Here is a 19,404-nt window from a genome sequence, read left to right as displayed (position 1 = left end):
TGTTATGTAAAATTACACAATTACCTCTTAATAGAAAAAAATTCAAGCCAATATTCCCCCTCAAATTAGTCTATAATTATCAAATAACCTAGCTTATTACGTAAGTAAATAAATCCCGATTTTTGTAAAAATATCGCTAAGTTATTTAGATGACAACCCACTTTTACAGTAGAAATCTTCTTATTCAACATAATATCTCTGATAAAATGACAACCCATTTTTACATGCTTGATTTTCTCATGGCAGAATTGCTTAATAATAAAATATTACCTTGATCGTCATCAGGTAAACTATAACAGGAAGGCCGAACTCTTCTATTAATAAATTCACATACGTTGTGTAAGCCATAAACCGATATTCTACCTCAACATTGAATCGAGCTATTAGAATATGCTGCTTGCGTTTCCATGTTACTAGGTTGCCTCTAACAAATATGCAAAAACCACTAGTATAACTTTTGTCTACTTTAGAGACAACATAATATGCATCTGAAAAAAACTTTGATATCAATGTTCATATGTTACTTATACAATAATCCCTTTTCCTAGTGATTGTTTCAAATACCTCAAGACCCTTAATAATACCTCATGACAATATGTGCCTATATTGTACCTATCATTGCCAAGAAAAATAATATCATCTACATACGTTAACAAAATAATAATACTTGTCTTTTGTTTCAACACAAACACTGAGTGATTACGATGACTACCAAAATCCTAAGCTTCATAATCATTCTACTAAATTTCTTAAACTGTGCGTGAGGACTCTAGTTTAGACAATAAATGGCTTTCCCAAGCCTTCAAACCTTATTCTTCTCCCTTGAGCAACATGGTCCATTAGTTGCTTTATGTATATTTTCTCAAATAAATCACCAAATAAGAACACAATATTCACATCAAAGATAAAACAATGGCCAATTTTGATTAAAAACAACATAAATTAAAATACTCACCAAATTATGACGAGCTACAGGAGAAAAAGTCTCAACATAATCTACACCATGAGTCTATGTACACCCCTTTGAAACAACCTAAGCTTTTACTTGTTTATAGTACCATTATAGTTATACTTGAATTATACTTCATGGTATACACCCATTTGCAATCAACCACAGTATTACCAACCGGTAAGTAACACAACTCCCAAATATTTGGAGAAAGTAAAACATCCATCTCTTCATCTATGAAATGCTGCTAATCATTGCAACTCAATGCCTTCTTCACATACTTGATAATAGACACAAAAGACAAAGAAGACGTAAAAACACAAAACTAATGAGAAAAAATAACAAATTCAAAAAAGGATATACCATATATGCGATTGGACCGAGTAGGTTTGCGTAATGCAATAGGAAGATGAACATCATCAAAGATGAGAATTGAGCTTACAAGATCCACAACTAAAGGAACAAATGTTGGGATGGGAGGAAAGGGAGGAGTAAGCAACATCAAGTGATGAGTTCACTTATAGATCAGCATGAGGGATTGTAAAGCATCATGCTCCCCCTTACTAGAAATAGTATCCAAAGAGACATAAATAAGTATGGGCACAATTGATTGATTAAAATCAAAAGACACAAAAGAAGAGGAAATAAAATATGAAACATACTAAAAAAATATAACATCCTCTAATATAGGAATTTTTTAACATTAGGATCATAAAATCGATATTCTTTTTGTATACAAGAATATCCCCCAAAAACACACATTTAATGACATGAGTTGATAATTTACAAGAAGGAACATTGACTTGAACAAAACACGTACAACCAAAAATCCATGGAAGCAATTCAAACAAAGATAATTGGAAAACCTAAAACAAAACCTACCCATGCAACACTAAGGATGGAATTCGATAACACGTAGTGCATACACCGTCTCCGCAAATGACTTGGGAACTTCTTTATGAAAAAAACAATGAGCGTGTTACATCAAGTACATGTCCATTCTTTATCTCTGTTACCCATTTTGTCTAGTGGTGTACACATACGATGTCTAATGAAAATACCATGCAAGAATTCATATAATTCAAACCATTATCTTTTTATAAAATTTGGATGAGAACACCAAATTGAGTTTTTTTTTTTCTTTATAAAAATGATCACAAACATCAAACACTTCAGATTTAGCTTTTAAGAAATACGCTTCTAAAACTCTATTTAAATCATTAACAAATGACACAAAATGATGGCACCTAGAAACACTAGGAATCTAATACGGATTCCATACATTTGATAACTATGAGAAAAGGAGAATAACTTCATTTGTCAACTCTACCAGAATACGAAGACCTGAGGTGTTTCCTTAATTAACAAAAGTCACCCTAAAAGCTTGGACACGATGAATTGATGGGAAAAAAAACTAATAAATCTTCTTCGTAGATGGATGCCCCAGTCGAAAAATGTTAGTCATATGTGGAAATAGAACTGGTAAAGGCAACTTGGTGATTGCTTGTATTTTCATCAAAATAGTAGAGTTCATCTATCTCATAGCTTGTACTGATTGTCTTCTTCCACAAAAAAATCTTTAAAAAAAACAATTCAACCAAGAAGTAATTTTTTTGATACACAAAAAATTTGTAAAAAAAAAATAGGAACATAATAAATAGGTGATAAGGAAATAGAAGGAAATGCTCGAACAACACCTTCACCATTGACCTGAGACAAGGTCCCATTAACAAGAACAATAGATGTGATAGATGGGGAATGACCAAGAGAAAAAAAACACATTTGTTACATATCATATTGGCCAAGACACTAGAATTAAGAACCCAACTACTAGCAGGAGTAACTTAAAATGTTTTAGCACTTGACTAGACATATGACATGTTTGTAGTAGCAAAAGGACTTTGCTAAATTGAAGGGGCAATTCCACCAAAGTGAGTTGAACCACCTTTCCATTCTTCCACGAGCTTAATTAATGATCAACAAAACTACTATCACTAGTGGAACTCTTGGGAGCAATACAATTGTTAGCCCAAACCTGCTTACTAACTCTTTCCCAACACTGTGTAGAAACATGACCAACCTTACCACAAGTATAGTAGGTCTTATCTCGATTATCTTGACACATCTACCTCTATTTTAATCTCTGCCTTGACCACCACCTCATCCATTATTTCTTTCCCAAAGAACCTTTTGTACACCAGCTATAGAAGAAGAATAGTGCGCAATTAACTTGGGATGAGCCTGAGGCGTAGGATCATGTTGCTTCCTCATGAATGTCATTTGTATTATGTGGATGACATATACGAAGCTCTTGTAACAAACTATTTCACCAACATACTTTATCACACTTCATTGTACCTACTGAATAGAAGATAACTTGGAGTGGATTTTCGACACCTTTGACAAGTTACTCTCATGAGAATAAGTTATTTTCAGCTCTTCCAAAAAAATTTTAGTAGTAGTACAATAGACAACTTGATTTTGATTTATTAATTCTATACTATTATTCACCCACATCATTACTATAAAATTATCTTTTATCTAAGTTTTGGAACCTATACTTGGTTGATTGTAAGTGAAGACATAATCTTTCTCATGAACCTCAAGGAAAATATTTATAACTTAGGACTGTACCAAATAATTTTTACAATTTAATTTAGTATTGCTAATCTAATCATGAATGATTCTCTTATCATCCACACCATCTCTGCTGAGCTAGAAGAAGCTAGCATAGCAAATGATCGATCAATCACTTAACCAATGACTAATCAACACCTTAAACAATGATTGGTCGATGATTGATCACACACTAAAACAAACACCCATCGGTTTTTGTTTGATCGATCACTTGGAAAACCGTTGTATGATCAATCTATCAATCACTTAACAATGATCCATCATTTCCTTCTCATAACTGATCAATCATTCATTCGAGAGAAATCAAGACAACCCATGTATCTTCCACATACCTCACTTCTAAGCATATATTACAAAAATAACTCCAAACCAACTAGTTGAGGCACAAATTTTTTTTGGAAAAACAAGTTACTAACCTAGGCCAATCAAACCTGTGATTTTGAGAAAATCTCAAATACTGTACCCATATCTTTTAGGATTACAGAATAAAGATGAATAACGACCTTCTTCGATTATTCTTTGCTCTGATGCAATGAAGATTTTGATAATCAAGTAAATAGAGAAGACCGATAGTATTGGGAGAGAGAGAAGCAAAGCGCCCTTCTCTTTTTGGGGCCCTCAAGAATTCCCTACTACTCTTTATTATTCTTGGAGTAGATGGTATACAAAATTATACAAATACCCTAGTTCTTAAATAACAATAAATCACGAGCAGGAAAATTAAAAATACAACCAGAAAGAAGCGGAATACCGCATGTATGGCAGGGATGATATTTGCTGTAATTGAAGGTTTCATTTTTATCAATTCATTGCTTGGCTCCTGTTGCAGCGGCGGAGATGTAATCAATTCATGAAACATTCACACGCGCGATTTTTAGCAACGTTTCGATGGAGGATATACTTCTCTCTTATCCCAACTACATGTTCGAGCATATTAATGCTCTGCGTTTTCGTCCACACCTTAAATGAGAGAAAGAGAGACGACGCATCAGAGGACGACGAAATAATTCTACGTAATTGACTCGTGGGTCCGCAATGGAGATGACAGAAAATGAAAAGCCAAGCTTCCACCGGAGAACTTAATCTAACCAGTCAGATATGGGGATGACAGGTCAATATTATCAATAGGGAGGATGATTTCCAGTTTTAGCTTTTTGTGGTCAACTGGGATTCGCCGTTCCTGTAACGGGCACGCAGATATAAATGAATAGCGACGAAGGAGACATTATGAAAAAACAACCAGTGCAGGAGAGAGTTTTACGTGAAGAATGGCGGGGCCAAGCATAGCTTGCAATTAGCTGTATGGAAGAGACTGTGTGTAACGCTATAGGCCGAAAGCTACCATGGATGTTAATTTCCGCTTGAATGCAGCAGTCCCAATCTCTCTCTCTCACTATAAAATCCTCCACTCTCTCCCACATAACACACACGAAGGAAACTTCTCTTCTCTTATCCGTCTCTAAGCCCCCATGGCTAGTCGAAACATGTCAAGACTCTCTACTAGTATTTCTCTTCTTCTGTTTTATCTCCTCTGCTTCTCTTTTTCCGTCATTGCCAGGCCGGCTACTTTCCTTCAGGACTTTCGGATTACATGGTCCGACTCTCACATCAGGCAAATTGATGGAGGAACTGCCATCCAGCTAGTCCTTGACCAAAACTCTGGTGATCAAATTTTTCATTTTTGCTACAAGCATTTCAAATTTACAACCATTATTGTCGTAGTTATCTTCTTGCCTATGCTTATGACATCAGTAAAATACGTTCATTTGACGATACGTTTGTCGGTGCGGTGTACTCGCAGGTTGCGGGTTTGCTTCCAAGAGCCAGTACTTGCATGGGCTCTTCAGTATCAAGATCAAGCTCGTTCCTGGCGATTCCGCCGGAACAGTCACCGCCTTTTATGTAATTAATCCGTCTTCTCTATCTACTCCAACCTTCATTAGTTTAGCGGAGCTTCTGAATTTTTTCTGTCAATTAATCTGGTTCTGTACGTTTCTCGTTCCAGATGAACTCGGACACCGATACGATCAGAGATGAACTGGATTTCGAGTTTCTGGGCAACCGTAGTGGGCAGCCTTACACTGTACAGACAAATGTATATGCACACGGGAAAGGTGATAGAGAACAAAGGGTTAACCTCTGGTTTGATCCAGCGGCTGATTATCACACTTACGCTATCCTCTGGAACAGCCGTCATGTTGTGTAAGCTTCTTTTAATTTTGGTTAAAGCTTTTAAATGTCTACAAACTAAGTTATCTGATTTTATCAAGTGCCCCGAAGTTATTTATAATTCATTAAGTTCTACAGGTAACTTACACAAAGGCCCGAATCAATTACAGTTTCCTGAATATCATTCATTTAAGCTTACATGAATCATGAATCTCATTCATTCAAACTGGGAAACATCTTCTTCTTCTTCTTCTTCTCCTCCTTTCTTCTTCTTCTAATGATGTTGGCAACGGTGGCAGCTTCTCTATCGACGACGTGCCAATCAGGGTCTATAAGAACAATGAAGCAAGAGGGATCCCCTTCCCTAAAGCACAACCAATGGGAATCTACTCGACATTGTGGGAGGCCGATGACTGGGCAACTAGAGGTGGCATAGAGAAGATTGATTGGAGCAAAGCTCCCTTCTACGCCTACTACAAAGATTTCAACATAGAGGGCTGCTCCGTCCCTGGCCCTGCCGCTTGTACTGTTAACCCTAGGAACTTTTGGGAAGGCCCACTCTACCAGCAACTCAGTCCAATCCAAGCAAGAAAGTACAGGTGGGTCAGACTGAACCACATGATCTACGACTACTGCACGGACAAATCGCGGTACCCCGTGACCCCACCGGAATGTGTGGCCGGGATTTAGACCTCATCTCCATATATGAAGTACCCTTGATTGTCTGGTGAAGTATTAGTAAAAGAATGTGAAATAAGGCAGTCCATCCATCCATGGTCGTTTTCTTTGATATTAAGTATACCTGTGTCCAGTGGGTGTCTACTATTTTGTGAAATAAAGGTTTGTTTGACAGAGAAAAGTGATGGGTGCTCACAAGGAGCTGTAATTTGTCATTTTCGTCCATGGTTATGTTTTCGGTCACTTCTGAAAGAAATGTTCTGCAACCATGAAAACGAAACCTCTGGTGCCAATCAGTTTGCACTGGTTTGTGATAGCCATAGACTTCTCCTTCTCTAAAAGACATTAGATTGGATATATATATATACAGAAGAGAGGAAGAGAGATCAGTAGTTACATCGTTTCAGCATTAGATGACATATTTCTTTCTCAAAGCTAATGTTCCACTGAGAGAATCTCAACTGGTAAGAGACTGCCATGCACGGACGAAGGTCCTTTTAGTGCTAGCTGGTAAAAAAGAAACGTAGAATCCAGCAGGCCACAGGTTTTTCTGTGGTGATCTTCAGTATCCAGCTGGTGTATACTTCATTGACAACGAAGGGGAAACGAGCATACGACTAGCATCTGTAACGAAATAAATAAAGATAGAAAGAAAAAATATGTAAAATAAGAGGCAATAAATTACTCCTGGAATCTTCGGGAAGAGGGTCTCATAGCCCACGGAAAATACAGGTAACGAATGTTCAGTAATCAATTATATAGATTAGCTGAACTGGGGAAGATGATTGCTGTAAAGGGCCCTCCATGTCTCAGTCAGTTTGATATGGGAGTCTCTGGTCCCAAAGTAGCAGAGCCAAGTAGGCAAAGAAGAGAAAGAGACTAAGAAGTGGAAGACAGTGTGCTTCCTACTCATATTCATATACAGTTCATGCAATTATTTCCCTTGTCTTTGATTAGTTTTGACCATTTCAACTTAAGTCACCATTTGTGATTTTAATGTTTCTTACTAGTCTGGAAAAGACATACACATAAAGGGGACGGCAATGTAGTGGCACTGGAATTGTCCCATGTCACCCATCACCCATATTGTTTCAAGAGTCATCATATATATTGATTGATAATTTTTTTTTTTAACATAGATCATTTCTGCAATTTCTAGAAGTGCATTAGCCAGTACATCATTTTGTATTTCATCAGATGATACATTGGGTTCAAAAATGAAGTTCAGGTTTGTTAGATCATGTTCAAGCAATGAGGTCGGTCCCTTCTAATCATATGGGAAGAATTAATGAGGTCTATTTATCTTTGGGTGTATGATTGGAGGGGACCAATCTAATGCTGGTACACCATTGTGGCTAGTACTAGTACAAAAAAATTTGACTTCTACGAGTAAAAAAATTCATTGGCAACTTTCACTGGTTAGTTTTCGTTCGTTCGGAGAGATCTGGTGGTGGTTGGCTCTGAGTCAACATCTACTGAAAAGATCACTGCATCTACATCTCTAAGTTCTTCATCATGTGTTTTTGCTCCTCAGCACGATGTTTTACATTTCTCAACTCCTCCTGAGTTTCAGATAATGCCTCTTTAGTTTCTCGCAACTCCTCTACAACTCCTCTAAAGGTCTAGGTGCCCGGGAAGAAGATGGTCTGACCATCTTGGGGAGAAACGATTGAGACAAACCCAACCCATTAATGTAGATAGACTGAGATTTACGAACCAGTCTCACAATGGCACTCTCATCAACTAGTTCACCAACCTCTTGTGTTGCATCTCTTCCTATGAAAAAAATAGCATAGGTTATTTATACTTACAGAAAAGTTATACTTACATATTATTCTTTAAAACAGCCGATCCATATGTCGTCTTCGGACCGTAGTTGAATATGCATAAATGACTTCAACCCAACAATATGCCGAACATCTTATTTTCTAATGTCTTTGACATTTACTCAGGAATGTCTCTACAAATGAAAATTAGACATGAGTAAAATAAAAAATAATTAATATTTTAAAATAAAATTCATACAAATCTAATTACCTTGAATCTCTCTCCCTCAAACAATGCCAATCCTCGAGGGAAACCCCTCTATAAAGAGTAGACAATGTCATGAGGTGACCTCCATGCTCTTTATACCAGCCATGCTTAACAGAACTTAATTAAGTAATTTATAATATTTAGCTCAGTAGAAGGATAGACACAAGCTATCTAATCTTTAGAGTACAATTTGAATTTTTCCACCATCACCTCCATTTAAGTCCTCAGTACATGGCCCACCCAATGAGTGAAAAAGACACTTAAGGAGTCCCAATGCCCTCCTATGTCCATCTTGAAACTCCACTAGGATCCCATCAAGGTCTTTCAGTAACTCATCAACACTGGAGCCCCTGCTTGGGCCTCATGATCATAGATGTAACCGATGTGGATGGAGCCATCATAGGTAAAATATAATTTAACATATGATAATTAACTGACTATCATACTCTGTCTTTGGCATACAATCGCCCCTCCCACATAATTCACTATTATGCATCTTCAATGTCAACACCATCTCCTCGGATGATGCAGGGAGTGCAACTGGTTGTAACCTAGGTGAACCTACATATGGAGTTTGTTTATAACATCATTAATATTATTTCTAAAAAGAATAACATTGATCATGTTTGAAGTAAATAATTTTATAAAAACTAATGTTGTAGACCCATGAAATAAATATTTTTAATTCATCACTTTCTATGCCCACTCAAGTTGCATGAAGTACGCATTTGTAATGTTCTTTGTTTGTTCCACCACATGGTACCAAGGACTCTATGCATCTTCTGAAGGGGGAGACCATTGGTTTGTAAGATCAGCTGGAAGGGGTCGATGGCAATTGAATAGATCTGCATTGGCCATTCTATTGAAAGGGGCTTGAGATGGAGCATGAGAGCTGCAGAGGCAAGACTTCTGACTTTGTCAAATGTAAACTTGCTAAATAGGGTAAACAACTCAAGTTACAGAAAGCTGAAAATCAAAGCAAACCTCTATGCTAGAAAACTACCCAGCATCTGACAGAAGAGAATTACAAGTGTTTTCACTTTGTAGTCCAGTGGCTGCTATTAACTTTGACTGCAACTGGCTCAGAGCAATATGGACAGTTACCAAAAAGAACATCAAATGACCTGCAGGTGAAAATATATGAGAACGTAGACATTGACACGATAGATACATAAAACAAACCAACTAAATCAGCTTGAGCTTCAAGATAATCCCAGCATACTGTCTTGTTGTTGTAATGGAGCGCAACCAGTCTCTTACGCACAGGCTATGAAAAGCTTTACAGCAGTTGGGGTTGTCACAAGTGTAGTCAGGTGCACTTCCACTAATTACTCCAAGTTCAGAATCTCATTTCACAAGAAAGCCAATCAGTATATGATCTCAAGTCAGTCAAACTATCCAATATGGACAGACCTTACCGACTGGAAGATATATTGCGTAACATATGCCACAATCGACTTGTGGATCATCTTTACTGACAAAAGAAGGTCCGGGTAGTGTTGTCTCCAGCACATTTGCCAGATTTTCAGGAACCGATTTGTCAGTGGCCCTATTAAACAAAGAGAATTTATAAAGTTAACATGCTAGTTAGTCAATGAAGTATCACTAAATTATCATGATGTATTTTCATATTTGTAGGTTTGTGTCCTCATCAAACTTCCTGAAGCTTACGTAACAGAAAACTATCACAATGTAACTTCATATTTGTAGGTTTAGTTCCTGAAGCCTACAGATCGCAGCATCATCTACAAGCTCTTAATGTCAAAAAGAACTTGAAAAAAAGGAAAGAGCAATAAAAGGATATAGGAACTACAATTGGTGAACAGCTAATAATTATACAAACCACAAGAGGAATGAGTTACACTCAGATTAAGATTTCAAGAGTGGGCACATAATGGTGGACTTCCAAAGTTGTTGGTGCAAGAAAATAGCATTTTGACTAACCATTCTCTTTGATTTTTTATCCACTTTCTTCTGAAAGAATCTACAGCAGAGTCTGGACCAAAAAACCTACACCTGGCACCATTCAAACAAATCATTACCTGAACAAACATGTGATTTGCATTTTGTGAAAGTGCAAATAAAATCCTTACAAGAACTTACTCTGGCAAAGACTTTGGACTATGGGAATTAATTGATAACATTAAATAGGAGTTGTTTCCTGAACAAGATGACACCTTCAATCAGAACTAAGACTAGGAAAAAAAGAAGGGGGGTGGGGGTGGGGGAGTGGGTCAGTGTTACTAACTACAACAAAAGGAAAAAATACAAAAATAAATAAATTGTCAGGCTCACCAAGACTGATTTGGCAACATGTTGTCGCACGAGATAACTGTTTCTTGTCAACGACCGCAAGACCTTGGTCAATTTCACCCATGGTTGACCAAAATTCTTGTAGTTTCTCCAGTTGCTAGAATTTTATAAAGATGACACGTCCATGATAGAAAGAACTGATTAGATGAAATGTACAAGAAATCAAGGGAACAAAATAAAATCACTGATAAACTTCAATCTGTTTAAAGCTTGTCCTGGAAAGTGGAAACCTCTCTGAAATGCTGTACTACATCTTTAAGTCTTGATTTAGTTGACCACTGTAATTCACAAATGTAAGGAACATCCTGTAGCAAAAACCAAGTAACAAGGTCACTACATGATCCTAAATTATTATCAAAGTAACTACTTTATGAGCATTTGAAATTATCTGAACAAATTAAAAGTAAATACACAAGTAAATTAAGAAACTTACAGCAGAGATACAAGGGGCAGACTTAGGATAATCTTGAAATAACTCTATGTCCAGCATGTGCACATGTCCTTTCTTATCTCTAAGAATGAGAGTCATGAAAGCTTTATTACTTGGACATGAAAAAGATACAGAATTTGAACAATGGAATGAAAAGGAACCACAATCATATTTCCATCAGTGTCCAAGCAACCCCAGGTAATAAACAAGCTTGATGTTCTGGATGGTATATAGAAGTTACCACGCTCTAAACATATCCGTGTTTGCATAAAGGCTTCAAAGAATGGGTGATCTTACAAAGGACCTAACAAATAAGTGGGCTCAGTGGAGGCAAAAGATTGATGTAACTGGCTCCAACATAATTGGGGTAAGAGTTTGGCAATAATGATGATGGAATTTCTACACATTACTTGGAAACTGGGTATTCACATCATCTGCTCGGCTTCAAAGAAGAGTTAATAAAAGAAAAGAAAGAATAATAGAAACTTATCATCCAAACCATTACATAAGCATTAGCCTACAACCCAATCACTCAGCCAGTCAAGCAATGATGATTTAATTTCCAAAGAGATCATCCAGACTGTTTCACACCTACCCCAAGTAAAACAACTGAATCAAACACCTTGCCTCTTATCAATTAGTTTATAACTGAATTCAAGAGAAAAGTTTCTTCTCAGATTGCCTGATGCCAGCATCCTTATTTACATTCCATATAAAAATTCTTTAGTGCCAAACTTCTCCTACACTCAAATCCAAGTCTAAGACAAAATGGCGAATCAAATCGTTTTATCTTTTTTTTTTTTTGGAAAACTAGAGAGAGATTATGTTGAGACAGATACTCCAAATGAGGAAAGAGTACATCAGCATGATTCCGGTCAGATCTTAACAAAAAACACCAAAAAACTATGGAACAGCTGAAAAAACTAATCAAAACAGTATGACATTTCCCCCAGTAAGGTCTTGACTGGAAGCTCCATTTGTGGCCAAGGAATAGCTAAGCCATTGGTACTTCTAGGAATCACCAAAAGTCAAGGATCTATAGATGTCCTCATTAAGGTTTAAAGCCTAGTCAAATAGTAAACCACTTCCATAAACATGTTGGTTATGGGAAGCTCCTCACCTAGACAAGCAACTACTGAATCAAAGAGATAGCAAAAGATCTCTTGTGATTAAAGAGATACTCAACAATCTATAAATGAACTCAAATAACTGTCAAATAACTACAAGAAATGTGTTCAGAAATTTTTCTTAAAAGCCAAACTGAAATGGTAGCTGAATATTCCTCTCTCAAGAGAGGCACAGTAAAGAGATCAACTAAACTACAAGACCTTCAAGAAGGGCTCCTAGTTCTGATAATGTCAACACCTCCAATTGATACACAATTGGTATTGTAAAAAGTCCCAGATGCAGATAAGTCTTATATAAATTGCAGAAATTAGTTCACTTAGTCCCAAATGCCAGTTTTTCTTAAAGACTTCGACAAGACATCTTCTAGAACCAAAGCCCTCTTATTTAAAACATATACCAGGGCAGTGAAGCCCTATGTTCTTTCCCATGTGAGACAATCAACTGATAGAAAAAGTGTCTCTCCTGTTTTAACCTCCAAGCTTATTTTTGAGAAAGGATGCTTTCATTAAAAAGCCAAACAAAGGCAGCTGATTCAAATATAAATGGTCAGTACTCTCTTCTTAATAAATATTGTTAGTGAGAAGACTCCCACATACGCCAATGTTAGGAAAAATCCTAGAGTTTGTAGTAAGGAAAAGACCTCCTAACTTCATCTAGCCATTTTGCGAGGGACCTAGACCAACTTTTAGAAGTATAAACAACTTCAACTGCTTTCAAATAAAAAGCAACAAAAGACTAAGAATGCCAGTTTTGAATTTCCAGTGGATTGCATCCATTACATATTATTGGAGGTAGGTAGAAATGGAAAACATAAACTAGTGTTTGAAGCAAGTATTGAGCTGCAGCCAAGGCTTAGAAGAAACTCAATTTGAAAAGTCCAGGACCATCCTTTAAGAAAAACAAAAAAGGACAAGTTAAAGGAAGGAGCAATAGAAAATAAAGTTTCACTATAGATATGTGAATGATATCATCGTTATCAGATCCTTTTACCAACTACACAAATTCCTCTTTATTTTTTTTTTTTTTTTGAACAGGACTCCTAAAAGCACAACTGATCAACAGCTATCTCATAGCATTTCAGCCTCAAGAAAAGCAGAACCATTCAACAGTTGAAGCATTCAGCCCCCAAAAAGCAGAACTGATCAACAGTTGAAGCCTTTCAGCCACCAAAAAGCAGAACTGGTCAGCAATTATCTTGCAGAATTTTGCCTTCCTATCTCTGGTATACACCCGTCACATGGCAATCCAGATGTCTGGGTCCATTTTAGTGATCCAACATTTCCCTATAGCTACATCATCCACTATCTCTTGACCCTGACAATCTCTTTGACTTCATCATCAAAATCACAACTCATACACAGTTTCAAATCAGCTCAATTCTGAATACTTTTGATGCCAATATAAAATAAATAAATAAATAAAATCAATCACATAGGGAATAAAATCTGCCTTGTCTAAACTTACAAGATACGAAAGCTAAGAGAGGTTAAATCTTCCTCCAATTTGACAAGATGTTCCCATCCAACTTCTTCTATCTGCAAGATTACACTGACCATGTAAGACTTTACCACTATCTACCAACCTCACAAGCACCATGAAAAGGTAAATGAACTTAAAACTCCATTTAAATGCAAAAAACAGAAGTGCTGTAAAAATTATGCCTAAATTCAATATGACCACTAGTCTGTGACTCATGACTCAGACAAAGTGTTCCTTAGCATTTTGCTCCAAGTCCATTATTTAGATTTGTCATGATAAATTTTTTTTAGCAAATCCATTTTCTTCTGAATGATAGAATATGTTACGTTGAACCACAATAATTGTGATTTTGATCAAACAGCTGTTCATATTAAACCCAAAATTGCCGAAGAATTTAATAAGTGGCTAGATTGAGCAAACACCAAGAGAGGGCACTCGCAACCAAGGGGTAGACTAAAACTAAAAGTCTCAATAGCCAGCACATTTGTTCATATATGAATAAAACCGAATGGAAAATTCACACATCAATCACCACCACACATCTAAACTGGCAACAGAAAAACCTACATCAATCAAGGTAATGCCAATGAGAGCATGAAACTCACCTCACTATATATGGAGCGAAAGAAGGCAGGTGATGGAGGCATCTCTGCAACCCTTTCTGAAAAAGAACTACATTCTAAGCGCAAAATTTTATAATAGACACTGGAGAGTTTAAATTAGCAAGCCCTTCCGACGGACCATTGCTTATCACGGAAGAGCCAGCAAATCCAATTTAAATCTAAGTCAAGAGGTCAAAAATTAAATAAAAGACGAGCATGCTCTTACAGGCACGTTCAAAGAAAATATGAAGCGAGGCAGTAGTGGGTACAGCATATCTACAGTAAAAAACAAACCTACCTAAATTTGTCAGTAGAAGCACAGACTGCTACAACCTATAAGCGGAGGCCTTAGTATTTCGGAGATATTCAGTTTGCATCGGGGAGCTTGGGCGGTAAACATTGGAACGCGAACAGTGAAATACAAGCTTCAAGGGAGAAGTCGGTGGCGTAACTGGGAGCTGAGGAACAAGGGAGAAGTCGGTGTGGTAACTGTGAGCTGAGGACCAAGGGAGAAGATGGTGATGTGACCGTGAGCCGAGGGCCTGCGGCACCCTTGTCCGTCTAGCCTCGTTGGGAACAGCCTTAACTGGTAGCCAGCCAAGATGGCGAGGTAGACGGATGGAGACTTCGTTGCCTCGAGTTAGCCCACCACAGCCACCTTGTCAACTCCGTCTTCTTCATTAAATTTTTTTTTTTTATGGCTTATGGTTGGTGAAACCTCATTTTGGCCAATCATTATAGCAAATGGTTGGCGAGGAGGGAATTTCAGTAACCATCTCTGCCCATATCTGCCTAGCTTCTCCCCCGAAGCGTTTCTTTTTAATTTTTTTATGGCTTATCAACGAAAACGATTTTTCAACTAGCCTCGACAACCAAGAACACCACACCTATATATGTGTCATTCAATTATAACATATATATATGTGGTTGTTCTTAACTCCTAAGGGTAATTCATGTATTACTTAATATTAAGTTATTCATGCAACTAGCCTCGACAACCAAGAACACCACCACCTCTATATGTGTCATTCAATTATAGCATATATAGGTGGTAGTATTCTTAGCTGCCCAGAGTAATTCATTTATTAACTTATGATTAAGCTATTAGTAAAATTACTCTCAGTACCCAAGAACACCACCACCCTTACATGTTATGCAATTATTGATGAATATTAGGGTTTCTTGCTTAAAAGATAGTAGTAAGGCATCCATGCAATGCAAGTAAAACCTAGAGGAGATGTACTTGAATAAAAAAGGTGTCTTCAAAAAAATTAAAATAAGAAGAGATGAAGATTTTATGAAGAGGGAGTGCATGGCAAACATAACCTTTCTAATTTTTAGAGTATCTTGGAAAATACATTTAACCGCTCGGGGATCAAATTTATTGTGGTGGGGGACAGTTGATGGACAAAATAGACTACCAAACACATGAGCAAGTAAAAGATAAAGGGGAAAATCTAGGAATAATTTTGAAAAAAAGTTGATCCAGAACAACATATAGCCAATAAAATTGCAGAACATTCATGGATAATATAATAGCATGAGCTATTCCTAATAGGTGTCTATATTTTCTTTCAATCACTCCATATGCATTTCTTAAAGGTGACCTTATTGAAAAAGTTCATATGTCCCAACTACATGGCTTTACGATTGAGGGGGAGAAGGTATGTCATCTAGGAAGTCTATCTATTGGCTAAAACAATCTCCACGAGCATGGATTAATAAGCTTTGCAAGGTGGTTCTTGGTTTTTTTCTTCAAAAGATGTGAGGCAGATCACTTCATATTGTTAAACACACTACTAGTGGTGTGGCTTTCATGGCCATCTATGTTAATAATATATTAGTAACGGATAGTGAGGTATTTTTTTACAATGGGCTTGAGACGTCTTAAATACTTCCTAGGGATTGAGGTATTACAATCTTGGCATAACATTGTTTTCTCCCAAAAGAAGTAAAGTTTGGACCTCCTCGAAGAAACAAACATGGATGGGTGTAAACCCATTGGCAATCCATGGATTTGAATATGAAACTACGCATTGAATCTTGAAATGATGTTGATGTAGGAAATTTTCATCAACTAATTGGTTAGCTGATCCATCTCACTGTTACATAGCCTAATATTTTCTTTGCTAACATTAATAATAAGGGATTTGCCGATTCAAATTGGGCAAAATCATTGGATGATAGGAAGTCTACTTCAGGTTATTGTACTATGATGGGAGGTAGTCTAGTACATTGGCACAACTAAAAGCAAAATGTGATAGCAAGGTCTAGTGCATAAGCTGAATACTATGCTATGACTCATGCAGTGATTAAAATGTTATGGCTAAAGTCTTGACTAACTGAATGTGGTTTTTCAAGAACCAGTTCTATGTAGCCATATTGTGGTAACCAAGTAGTTATTCAAATTGCAATTATTCCAGTCTTTCATGAAGGAACCAAATACAGTGAAATTGATTGCCATTTTATTGGTGAGAAACTTCAAGCTAGAGTTATATATATATCTTCTAAGAATCAATTGGTAGACATATTCTCATAAGAAACTCCATGCAAAGGACAAATTAACCTCTACATAACATTCATGCATGTCCACAATGCTTCATGCAAAGCAAGCCAACTCTGACATCCCATGGAAGGCAATTCTCCCACATTGTTCACTAGAGAAGATGTTCTACATGATACTCTTAATCAAGATCCTTTGAATAAAGATCTCACAAACAAGGGAAGATAAGAAGCTCTCAATCATGATCTTATAAACTAGTGAAAGATGCTCCCAATCAAGATTGTATAAATTAACTTTAAGAAACACAAATAAAATTTAGATTTTGAACTATTTTTGAAAACAGAGTTTTGAATTATTTCTTAAGGGGGGGTTAGTGCACAATGTAAGTGCGGAGGGAAATGAAATACAATGAAAAAGTACTTTCCCTAGGGAAAGTGAGAGGGAATGTCAAGTATTTGTTTGTGTTAGTGTGTGCAATAGAAAGTGTAGTGTAAAGTACTTATTTGTGTTAGTGTGTGCAATGGAAAGTGCAGTGTAAAATACTTGTTTGTGTTAGTGTGCACAATGGAAAGTGTGGTGTAAAGTGCATATAGATTATTTATTAAATAAAATATTTTGATATATCTGACTATCAAAAAATTAAATTAATATTAGTTAATAAATAAAATATATTAAATATAATAATTAAACAAATACTTACTTTTATATTATTAAAATTATAATCAAATATCTAAATATGAAATAATTATACAAATATCGTAATAATAAAAATAAAAATAATAAAAATATAACTCAATCACCTTTTTAATATAAAAAATTACATCTGTTCATACAAAAGTACAACACAAAAAATATTTAGTGGCATTTAAACATAATAGTCAATAATTTCGCCACATCTGAATTGCTTAAACATAAGATGACGCTTTTGCAGATTGTATTGCAGACTCCCTCTGAGTACGTGCGACTAGAATAAATTATTAAAAATAAAAAATAAAATAAAAAATAGCATAAGTGAATATAATAAATAAATAAATTATTTTTAATAACATAAGATATGTTTTAACATTAAAAGCATTGATTTAATATAATAATAAAATTTTAATATAATAAATAAATAAATATTTATCAATAACATAATATATTTTTATGTATTATTAATTAAAAATATATTGTCACAAAATGTAAAACCATTGGTTTAATTAATTATAGCAATGAATAATTAAACCAAAATTTTTTATCAAATATTTAATTTAAAAATATTTTAATTATGACTATTAAATCACTAATTTAATATAGTAATTATAAAATAAATATATTAAATAAATAAAAATAATTATTTTATAAATAAAAAATTATAATTATAATTTTATGACGGTTTAACTTTTCCTTAGGAAAAATTAAACCATTGTCTTCCTGCATGAGTCGTCTTCCTTAGCGGCGGGAGACTATGTCGACGGAGGGGGTGCTCCGATGATATGCTAAGAGGGAGAAGAGAGGGATGACGAGAGGCTCTGTGGCAGAGGCTCAACCTCCCGTGCTCTGCGACGGAGGTTGAGAGGGAGAGGAGAGGGAGGCCGAGAGAGAAGAAAAGTAGAAGGCGTCGAAGGTTGTGAGAGAGAAAAAAAAATTTCTCCGAAACCTCGTTCAATAGAGCTTCCTCCCCGACAACCTGAGCTCGAGATGTATTTGAACGGTGGTACGTGAAATCAGAGCTCGACCCCTCTGATTTCACTTACCATCGTTTTATGCCTGAAACGGGGAAAAATAAAATACAATTGTATTTCACTTTTCCCCATCACTTACGGTGCCTACTAACGCGTTTCGGCCCACTTTCCCCAGTGTAAGTGAAATACATTTCACTTATGTTGCGCACTAACAAGCCCTAAGTGTTCAAATCTCAATGGGAAAGTCAATCTTTGAGCCCGCTAGCGACTCCTATATGTCCTCAACTATTTCACCACATGTTGGATTTTATTTTTTATTTTTTGTGTAAATAGGTGACTTCTTATATCATTTATTCATTCAAGTTTCAATCAAAGTTTCTTAGAGAAGTAATTATAATTTATTTATTTTTTTGCAATTCTCATAAGCACATACTACCACATTAAGAATATGTTTGGCTCAACATGTTTTCCAGATCAATCTTACATAGACATTTCCAGCTCAAACTTGCACAAAGACTTCAAGCTTAGCATTTGGTCTACAACAAACTCCAACGTCTTAATGAGAAACATTCATTTTAAAGTTAAAACTTTCTGCCATATCACAAATTTCCCATTGTAGTTTGACCTTTCCATCAAGAATAGTCCCACTAGAACCTCAATCAAAAAGTTCTCTTTCCATTTTATTTTGATAGAAACCCTGTGAAGATGCCCCTATCTTTTTCCTAAAATGGAAGGAAGAATTGAAAGATAGAGGTTAAGAGGGTTGGAATAAGAAAGAAGGGAAGAAGAGAGAATTAATTAGAACAAGAGATGGAAAT

General features: G+C 36.0%; 2 protein-coding genes across 5 annotated transcripts; one reads left to right on the top strand and one right to left on the bottom strand.

Moving 5' to 3' along the window:
* The first annotated feature begins 5,002 nt into the window (after nt 1–5,002).
* LOC137951529 (probable xyloglucan endotransglucosylase/hydrolase protein 7) lies at nt 5,003–6,749 on the top strand. Its single transcript, XM_068798244.1, has 4 exons — nt 5,003–5,248; nt 5,388–5,488; nt 5,592–5,788; nt 6,055–6,749. The coding sequence occupies exons 1-4, from the start codon at nt 5,056–5,058 to the stop codon at nt 6,443–6,445; spliced, it is 882 nt and encodes a 293-aa protein (XP_068654345.1). The 5' UTR covers nt 5,003–5,055; the 3' UTR covers nt 6,446–6,749.
* A 2,118-nt stretch (nt 6,750–8,867) lies between these two features.
* On the bottom strand, nt 8,868–15,118 carry LOC137951592 (uncharacterized). 4 transcript variants are annotated; one of them, XR_011112141.1, is made up of 13 exons: nt 14,718–15,115; nt 14,423–14,478; nt 13,803–13,873; nt 11,214–11,292; nt 11,011–11,085; nt 10,763–10,877; nt 10,571–10,628; nt 10,412–10,483; nt 9,886–10,016; nt 9,690–9,813; nt 9,452–9,591; nt 9,161–9,359; nt 8,868–9,028 (listed from the first exon to the last, which is right to left on the bottom strand). XR_011112141.1 is itself a non-coding variant. In XM_068798356.1 (12 exons), exons 2-11 carry the CDS (start codon nt 14,462–14,464, stop codon nt 9,504–9,506), a joined length of 855 nt encoding a protein of 284 aa, XP_068654457.1. In that variant the 5' UTR covers nt 14,465–14,478; nt 14,718–15,118; the 3' UTR covers nt 8,868–9,359; nt 9,496–9,503. The 4 variants fall into 4 exon arrangements, 1 of the variants encoding a protein (XP_068654457.1); XR_011112142.1 differs by having other exon boundaries at nt 8,868–9,376; nt 14,718–15,117; XR_011112140.1 differs by having other exon boundaries at nt 8,868–9,359.
* Nucleotides 15,119–19,404: the final 4,286 nt, after the last annotated feature.

Source organism: Aristolochia californica, unplaced genomic scaffold (assembly GCF_029961685.1).
Source record: "Aristolochia californica isolate CCGP_79_NKW_82.1479 unplaced genomic scaffold, dmAriCali1.0.hap1 SCAF_15, whole genome shotgun sequence".
In the NCBI taxonomy this organism is placed as follows: Eukaryota; Viridiplantae; Streptophyta; class Magnoliopsida; order Piperales; family Aristolochiaceae; genus Aristolochia; species Aristolochia californica.
This window is presented reverse-complemented; position numbering and strand designations above follow the sequence as displayed.